The sequence below is a fragment of the Pundamilia nyererei genome, unplaced genomic scaffold (genome assembly GCF_000239375.1).
Source record: "Pundamilia nyererei isolate P.nyererei 1_Seehausen unplaced genomic scaffold, PunNye1.0 scaffold00022, whole genome shotgun sequence".
Classification (NCBI taxonomy): Eukaryota; Metazoa; Chordata; class Actinopteri; order Cichliformes; family Cichlidae; genus Pundamilia; species Pundamilia nyererei.
In genome coordinates, this window is record NW_005187423.1 from 3,078,447 (window position 1) to 3,088,265 (window position 9,819).

At 41.4% G+C, this 9,819-nt stretch overlaps 1 protein-coding gene across 5 annotated transcripts in view; it reads left to right on the forward strand.

Moving 5' to 3' along the window:
* Nucleotides 1–1,725: 1,725 nt before the first annotated feature.
* hhip (hedgehog interacting protein) overlaps nt 1,726–9,819 on the forward strand; it is a 38,385-nt gene continuing 30,291 nt past the window's right edge. Inside the window, exons 1-2 of one of the 5 annotated variants that reach the window (XM_005726938.2) lie at nt 1,726–2,041; nt 5,619–5,811. In XM_005726938.2, coding sequence (XP_005726995.1) covers nt 1,772–2,041; nt 5,619–5,811 — 463 coding nt within the window. In that variant the 5' untranslated portion in view covers nt 1,726–1,771. Of the gene's footprint in view, nt 2,042–2,562; nt 2,641–2,682; nt 2,882–3,602; nt 3,655–5,618; nt 5,812–9,819 lie in introns of those variants that run through there. The other 4 variants (XM_005726940.1, XM_005726941.1, XM_005726939.1 and 1 more) reach the window with 4 other exon arrangements.

Consider the following 9,819-nt stretch of genomic DNA (forward strand, 5'->3'; position numbering starts at 1 on the left):
AGGTAGGGGGTCAGAACTGGCAGGGTCTGCCACAGCTTCATAGCACACTGAGTCATTTCCATAATTGCCCACAATCAAACCAACCCCTCTTGGATTCCACCCGCTCCAGATTCCTGTAGATAAGCTGTGCCGCAGCTTTGGTGAGTGCTGGAGACCCCCAAGTAAGAACAGGTGCCGCTAATGTAACTGATTTCAGGTTTTCCCAATGTTTCCCCGGTAATTGCTCTGGGTTGAACAGTCCCTTTTGGATTGCTATCATGTGACTTTCCTGAAGAGCGGAATGAAAGAGGGTTTGTCCCACATTTGGTATTATCAGGAGACTTTAGCCAAATTAAGATGCCTTACTGTAAGTACGACTGTACAGGAACAAATCACTGGGCATCAGATTGTTAGTGATTGATTCGCATTGTAGCCAATTTTCCACCGCCTACAAGAAAAGTACTGCAGAGCAAAGCCTTTAGACCATAAACGAAGTCAAACAACCCATGACACAATATGCAGTGTGACGTTTCTCTAATGCTACAGTCTCTTAAGAGATATCAGTCGCTGCCACAGCAAAGCCATTCAAGAACCGAGGCAAGTCATTTTTGACATGACTGTTCATTAACTAAAATACGGTGAGAATCTGTATATGGGGGGGGGGACAGACAAAAAAGTAGTATAAAAAGGCACAGGTTGATTGTTTTTAACAAGTTTAAAAGAGCATATGCAAGTCTTTACGTAGCTAGTAATTACTGCGTATTAAAATAGTCACTGGCTAGTTTACCCATTCTTAAAAGCCTGCGTTAGCTTTCCCCAGAACCGTGCAGGTACAGTTTTAGTAAATGTACCTTAGGTACACCACACTACATCAGAAGAATAATGCTTACTTGACGTACAACTGTAAAGGTTTTTCATATTTATGAACAACGACCGCCGTCTTAGGGAGGGAATTCAGGAGAAGTCTAATAGTCTATTACATTTCTCTCTCGCTATTGTCAAAATAAGTCATTACACTGACGTGATAAGTACAGGAAGGCAGTGAATAATGAGCAACAGTCGTTTTAATCGCCTCTACCGTCGAATGAGCGTTCGGTACTTTACTCCCCCCACCACCTCCTGTCTCCGTCCGCCGCTCTGCCAGGTAACCGTTTACCTCGACGTGGACGCGACTGTGGCCACACGCGCGCTCCCGCGAAGTCATACGTCACTGTGCTCGCTCCTCTTCTCGCGCGCTGGTTAAAAAGAAGGAGGAAAGAGCACGGGAAAACATGTGAGCGCTCTGAGGACTTTAGTGAGAGGCAACTTTTATTTTTCTTATATGTTTTTTTACCTGTGCATGTCCAAACTGCCGTGCTGTGCTCAAAAAGGAATTACATCTTAACGGAACGTCACGGCTTTATTTTTTGTATTTTTTCCACTTCCACTGTTTTGCGGGTTTTGGCTTTTTCTGCTCATCAGGATAAAATGTGTTATTATTTTTGCTTTCATATTGTTATTATTATATTATTTTAATTTTCGGAGTTATACTGTATAACCAGAAGGGAAAAGTAGGGCTAATTTATTTTTAAACACCTGTTTTCATACTAACGAATCACATTTAGAACACCTGCGTGTACAAATTTGACTGTTGTTGTTTTTTTTTCCTGCGTGGAGAAATATATACATATAAAAATATAGTGCACGCCAGGTCAACATCTCTCTCTCTTTTTTTAAAAGGGACGCGTTTTGTTTTATTTTCTATTATTATAATTAATATTATTGCAAGCGCATTTTATTATCTTTTGAGACTATGAAGCATTTGCAATTTGTGCTTGTGCTGGCCATCGCGGTCAACGTGTGGGAATGTGGGGACGCAAAGTTTGGCGAGAGAGGAGAAATGAGCCCCAGGAGAAGAAGATGTTACGACGGAAGCTTGCCCAAGCGGCTGAAGAAAAGGGAGCGAAAACTGTTGCTTGACGGCAGCAGCGGAGGAGAAGTTTGCCACAGGCTGTATCCTCGCGTATCCTGCTGCCCCACCAGGAGAGCCGCCTATCAGATCCTGCACCGCAGGGATCCCAGGGTAAGTTAAAGTCCGTCCGCACACGCAGCATTTTCTTCTAATGAAAGGACTGGCTTTTTAAAAATATATTATTATTGCTAAGGCACCTGAGGACATGCATTTACAGCCTTTGTGCATTGTCATTCTGCTTCTTACTACCGACAGCTGAATTTGAGGATGGCAAGAGGAAGTTGCCTTGGGCTATGCTGCCAAGAAGAAGTCCTAATTTTTATGTTGCTGTGGGAAAGCTATTGTAGCCTTAGTGGTAGGCGACCTTTAAATAGCTTCAGATGAAATCCCCATTCATAAAACTGTAAGCATATGCGTGGCTTAATTTTATTTATTTATTTCCCCCTCTTTTCAGTATCGCTGTAGCATTTATACAATCTTCGGAGAACAACTTAATCTGCTTCTATCGGAGGCAGCCTTAAAAGTGAAGAAAAATCCTGCTTTCAGCAATAAAATGTTTACCAGCTTCTCATAATACGGTTCAACTCTAATTCGGTGTGTCCAATCCGCTTCGTTGTTACCATGGCAATCACTCGCCCGATTTACGTTACTTCTACGCTGGCCACAGTGAGCTCCAACCGCCGGCTGAGAGTGACAGAAAGAGGCGCTAGGTAACTAACTGTTGAGCCATTTACACGACAAGGTAGGAGTTCGGCTGTACCCTTTTTTTAAAAGTCAGCCGTCGACCTTTTTACTGGAACTGGAAGCTGATAAGGATTTTTCCCCTCTTGCCGGCTGTTTGGCAGCCGTTGGTTCTCAGAGTTAACGCTCAGACGTTTGTTTGTCTAACGTCTTTTAAGTGTCTCGCGCTCTTCCACTCTTGACCGTTATGGCGCCAACCGAGGTAATAATGTAAGTGTTAAAATGTAATGCAGCGCAAAGCTCAGAGGGGGGGGGGGGGGTTAATTAAACCGCTCTTCGGAAATGCAGGAAGGAGAAAAAAACAGCGAGTGTATGCGGCCAAACTTGTAGCAGATTCCTTTGGATCCTCACCGGGCCATTCTCATGTAAACCACCCCTCGAATCATTCAGTGGCTGGGTGGTATCTCACTTTGTGTTGCGACAAAAAGCCATATTGCATCATTTAATTTGCTCAAGTCATGCAAATAAGAAGGGGTGGGGGGGTCGAAACTGAATAGGACGAACTCGACTTCTCCTCCTCCCAACTACACTGCCCACACACGGAGCCCTTTCTGATTATGGCAAAAGAATAACAACAACACCATTGTGTTTGTTGGTTTCACTAATGGGAGAAGCTGGAGAACATCATTCTCCCCCCAGTCATGAGCCCCTGTCCAAGTGTTAATGCCTTTGAGAGGGTGCGTGTCTTTCACTATATCCCCCCCCCGCAATAAACTTACACCTATTCCCCGAGGACAAGTGTTTTGTTAACGCTTAGTGTTGCCTACCTCAGTGCTTGTCTCCCTTCTCCTATCCCAGTCTCCCTGATTGTGTGAGGACTGTCCAGATTTTTTCTCTATTTTTTTTATTCCAGCTGAATCGTATTTTACATTTTCATTTTTTTATGTGTTAATGTGTTTCTTCTGTGGATTTTTGCTGTTGAGTCATGCAGATGCGATCATAGAAGGAGCAGCTGTTCTCCCACACAAGGCTGAGCTTTGCAGGTGTGAAGGGAGTTTTAATAAATAAAAAAATGCAATGTAAAAATCTGAAATGACAGGGGAGTTAAGTTACTCATGATTTAATTTTCTTACCCCATTGTAGTTCCACTTTTTCCCCCGATTGTGACTCTGCTCTTGATCTCTGTGAAAGTGTGACAGCTGAGCCTCCTTGTTGCTGTTTTCTCCCTGTTTTTTTTGAGGCGTGTACTCACCAAGATTGAGCGAGAGACAACAAACAAAGGTTCACTTGTTCTGGTTTGGATGATGGCAACATTGGAGCCCATCCCAGTAACATATGGACACAGGGCATGGTTGAGAGCACACAAATGCTACTCTCTGTGGACCTTGTGCCAGCCTATGGCACGCAGAATCAATGGGCAATTTAGAGCAGGAGAGCAGGCATGCCCGCAACACTACAGGGCATGAGCGTAGAGGATACCGAGACAGAGGTACACACTGTACATACAGTGCAGAGCTCCCTTTTGGAAAGGGGTTAGATAAATTGCAGAACAAAGATACCATTCAGTATGATTCTGTCTTTGTTTAGTCCATTACATTGCCTTCTATGAATTGCGATTTCCTATTTGCATGTCTGAAAGTGTATTTCACCTTATGGGCAAAATCAGCACTGTACAACTTCTGAAGAGAAAGTCTGTTCTGCAGCTTCAACTCGCTCTGCAACTAGAGTAAAGTGTAAGGTGTCCATATGTTAGCCTTGGGTCCCCTGGTCTAATTGACTTCGACAGACTGCTAATTTGTTGATACCAGAGAGGGAATGATGTGCCTGTCTATCTCTAAATTGGTGTTTACACATGGACCTCACACAGAGCAAAGCACTACCAGCCTGCTGCCTGCAAACAGCACTTGACCTAAAACAGATTACATTGTGTTTTATTATAGCTAATTTGTTATGTAAATAATCCTGCTAATTTCTTTTGGATGAAGTCTATGTATACCTTTGCATAATCACCCCAAGTCAGGCTTTGAGGCGCTTATTTGGTTTCATTCATTTTTTGCTTTGAAATTTGTCAAGCGTGGGTATCGTAATTTGATTTTAAGTGTTTGTGAACTTGGTAAGTAGGCAGAGAATGAGATGATCTTTTTGTTTATTTCTGTTTACAGAAAGGGAGGTCAGACTGTAGGCTTGACAAGTCTGTACAAAAGGCGACTGAATAAAAAATGTTGCAATTGTATAGAAAATTTAAGCATGTTGAGTATTTCAGGAAAAGACAAAAACAACTTTTAGACCTTTGTTAGAATTCACTTTTATGAATGGGATCATGCATTCTCCAGTGGGAGAACAAGGAGGTAAGTGACATCACTAGTTGCTGCTGAAAATGTGGAGTCGGGTGATGCAGATGCAATTGTGGAGTTGTTGAAGACTTCAAACTGAAAGAAATAAAAACTAAAACTAAATAAAAACACCCCAAACATATCCACTGTAGAACATTAACAGAGTCCATGGCATTAACATTAAGCTTTTCATGTATGTAGTGAACAAATTATACATCATATATATCTTATAACTATCTTTAAATCTTGTGAGTACTTCCTTTATATATATCACATTGGCTAATTTCATGTAGTTAAATGGGAGCATAATGTTAGACATCATATACACATATTTACTGAGCTGATATATACAAGCCTAACACTGAAATAAATATACAAAAATATATAAAAGTATATAATTTGAACTCAGTGAGATCATTTGAAAGCATCTTGCGTAGTTTTTCTAAATTCTCAGTGTCGTCATATTCAGGAATTTATAACAAAGATTTGAAAATGAATCTCACAATCTAAACTCTCCCTTCTTCATAGTGTAATATTTATCATGCTGCTATCACTAAATGTCCAGCTAAACCTAAACTATATGTTTGCTTGCGTAGTGAGTGTGAAGTGAGAGGTAAAAGCAAACAGCAAGCCGTTCTAATCAGGCGTATGCCCTTGTTGCGTGTGGTCTCCAGATTTTCTCCACCAACAATACAGAATGTGGACGTCTCCTGGAGGAGATCAAGTGTGCTCGCTGCTCCCCCAATGCCCAGGTGTTGTTCCACTCCTTGGACATGGATAAGATGCCACACAGGGAGCCAGACCTGCCACGGCTCTGCCAGAACTTCTGCCGCGAGTTCTACTACACCTGCAGGGGGCACATACCAGGTAATTACACAGATAATAATAGCCATTATTATAACTTTAATGTTGCCAGTGTGGTTACCTGATGGTATCCAAGTAAACATACACAGTGGAAAAGATTAAGTTAAAGTAAGCATGTGCTATATTTGGTCATTTGTAATTCTCATAAATTCAAATTGATGCGAACATGTTGATTTTGATTTATTAAAAAAAAAAAAATCAAACCCAGCCACACTTCTCATTGAGACTCAGCTTTCACATGCATGTGCAGCTGGAAGATTTTTGAACTTGTGCAAGAAGTGGTGCGTCAATAGTCTGGTCTGTGGATATTTATTTATTCAGCTCTTACCTCATCTGACCTCACCCCAATTTGCTGTTGCTTGTCTCACCCATTTTTCTTGCTTTCTACCTCGTTTCTTAATGCATCAGTAAAATCACTTGCCACACTCTGGCTGTACGGACCCAGCACCTGATTAGTGTGCAGGCTGGCCTAGCACATTTGAGTAATCAAATTTGGAGAGTGATTTTTGTGCTTCTTATGACACAGTATCGAGTCTAGCTGTGTTTATGTCATCAGGTGCCGATATTGTTGTTCTCACGTCTCTGTTAGGTCTGTTGGGATCATGCAGGGTTATTTTAATCAGCAGAAATTTGCAATAAATTAACTTTCTGAAGCCCTTGAAGGTAGTAACAATATGCAGACTTGAGACAGTTCGTGACATGTGAATGGAAAATATTAGATATGCAAAGGTGGGTGTGAAAACAAATTTCATGAATGCACTGACAAAATCCAGCCGGCCTGACCTGTGTTCCAGAAAACTTGACTGACTGGAGAAAAGTGAACTATTTTATAACCTGTTCCTGGATGCAACTTGCTAGACTGAACTGCTGGAGTTGATTCTGTATTTGGGATACATATGCACCCTAGCTGTGGTCTAGACATGACTGCTGGGTGCTTTGCCTTCCTCAGACATAAACTGTCAACTAAAAAAACTCTCTCATGCTCTGCCATTAAACTGTTTTCATTTGGGTAGTAGGTTAACATGATTTGTAAACATAGCTGAAGTGTTGCTGTACTGGCCTCTGTCGTTCCTGACTATTAGATGGCAGAAACACAAAAAAACAAAAAAGCCATTGATGCAACAGTTTCCTATATGTGTAATGTACTGTTAAATGGGACGCCTCTATCACTGAAGCATTTTCTTCTCAGAAGATCACAGGTACCTTCAGAGTGCACACCACACAAGATCAAACACTTCTTGACTGTCTCTTCTCCTACAGCCAAGTCTTCTTCCAGTCTCGGTCGCCACAAACTGATTAGATCTGCTAAGATTTGCAAACAGAGAACCGTTTCAAACACACTTGTCTGCAATCCACCCACATGATACGCTGCAGCTCAAGTCAAATATCAAACACATACATTCCATCGGAGTCCTTGCTCATCTGCATTTAATGGCCTACCGTAGTATCATGTACAACAATTCAACTACAACTGATGTTGGCGAGACGGACTCTACAGAGCAAAGGCAAAGAAGAAGAAGTCTGGCATTGTCAGAGTTACATTGTTTCCTTATGAACTGATAGACATATGGGCTCAGAGAGTCAAACCAGAAAACCTCAAGAGAAGAATCCAGACAAGACTCCCACCCCGTCCCCCCACTGTAGGCTCCTCCCTGTACACCCCCCATCAGCCCCCACAGATCAGCATATGTGGTGACGAATGACACATTTATTTTTCTACAAAGGTTGTGTGTATGTAAAACTGCTGAAGTGCATCAAGATGTCAAGTACTTTGGGTGGGCCACCCAGGTTGCCTTGGAAGATAACCAGATGGAAGTATAACTTTAGCAGTGGGGAGCCAGGAATATGGACAGAGTTCTGTCTCTCACTCTGTGTGTCTTTGCCTTCGCTCCCTTGTTCTCTCACTTCTTTTCTCCTTTGATTTGTTTCCTGCCTTTTTTTAAAATGTTAACTCTTTTACAGTATCTTTTGTTAGTGCACACCCTGCAATGAAGGTAGAAGACATTGTCAAGCATACAAGGAGGTATTGGCGATTCCTGAAAATCATCTCCAAACTACAGACAGATTAATTTGATTGAATGATGTACAATATGAGCAATGCTTTTCTTAGGCATTTGCATAAATGGTAACAATTAAGTTGGAATTTTTGAATGTGCAATTCCTTTTTTTTTATTGTACCTGAATATTGTAATGGGAGGCAGCAAAAGTGAACATAACCACAAACCTTGCCTATCAGTGTCACCCGTTTTGCTAACACAAAATCACCAGTCACAGGTATTAAATTGAAACAGTAGCCTTTACTGCACCCATAACTGTCGTTCTGCACCCATGAAACTTCCTACCAGTCCTTGATTAGCCCATGTACCCCTTTCCTCCATAAAGCTATTTACTGCCTTGACTCTCACTTCTGCCTGGGGGCCTCCCACCTTCTCCATACTTCTCTTATGTCCTCCTCCACTCATCCCCGCACCCTCCATTCGATGTCCCCAACCAGCATGGTTAAGATAACTGCAGACACTAGAGTGTGGGTGGTATAGTCAGAGCTGTGTGTGTGTTTCTACGTGTGTTTGATCTTCATGTTATGTTTAGATGTTTGAGGGGATATCCTATCACCTCCAGTATTTGGTGCGGTCAACCCTTGCGGTGTGGGGCACAGGGAGTAGATGAAAGGAGGGACAGGGAGAGTCCTGTTTGTGTTTTTACCACTGGTGTATTTGCTTTCCTCTGTCCTCTGAGGGATTGACTAAAGGAAACAATATTGGTAAGATTGTTTTTAGGTCGCTAAGGGCCCCGAAGACCCACTGCGCACTCTGCTTATTGCCGGGAATAATGTTGTGACTGCACTGGCTCGAGGGGCAGCTCTGTGTGACTCCTGTGTTTATGCAGATTACCCTCTCCTCTGGCACGAAGTCGTTTTAGGTAAACTAGCAGGCCAAAGGGAAATAAGGAATGATGTGATGTCAGTTTTACCTTGAACTCATGGGCAGAATTTATGGAAATACAATCAGTCAGCATTTCGGAACATCATGTCTTTGTTTGGCAATTCAAGTGATGAAAAGCTCTCACCCTGAAAACAATTTTGTTTATTCAGTCACATGCCATATTAAACAGGTGGACTTTTTCATTTCACAGGCTATGCCCATGTGCAGCTCTGTAATGCAAAACAGCCAGACCAGAAGAGTAAAACAAGTAATTTGGTTGGGTTTTTTTTGTTTGTTTGTTTGTTTTTATTTGATCAAAGAACATTTTTAGGATACCTGTGACTGGCAAGAAAAATGAAGGAATAACATTTTTAACTCCAGCTAAGTGAATGAACACAGTTTGAAAATTGGAAACTGCCATCCAGCGTCACCAGATTAGTTAACCGTTAAATGTGTTGATTTTGAGAAATAATGATGGGAAAAGTTGTAAAAATGTAGTTTTAGAAGAGTTTTGTAATTTGGTAACTTTTTTGACATTTGTTTTCAAATTATTTTTTTCTGTATTTATAGTGTTGCAGAATATATTCAAGGGGGTATATGTGTGATTCATGAAATTAATTTGGTTCCCATAATTCACTGCGATGGAGACATATTGTTTCTGGTATAGAGTCAGATGCTTTTGGCAAGGGTTTACCTAGTTAATAATTCTAGTAATCATATATTTGGCTTTCTTTGTGTCTCACATTTTTCAAAATGATTGAACTCCTTGTGGAGCTTTGTGGAGTCTTCGTTGGGATGCAGTGGGGGTTTTTTCTTTTTCTTTTTTCCCTAGAAATAGCTTTCTTAAGACCACTTCTGTGTATGTCACAACCTAGTCAACCATCAAATGATCTATGAATCAGTTGAAGAATTATATTTTTAGTGCCAAACAGACAAAATTATAGTCCTCATCATGCCAGTTCTTGTACTAGGTTTATTTCAGATTTTTTTCATGTACAATGGCTGAGATGTGTACTTCCTCAGCAAGCTTGATGAATTTTGCTGCCACTTGCAATGTGTTGCTGTTCATTTCCAGTAAGCTTTCATTTAG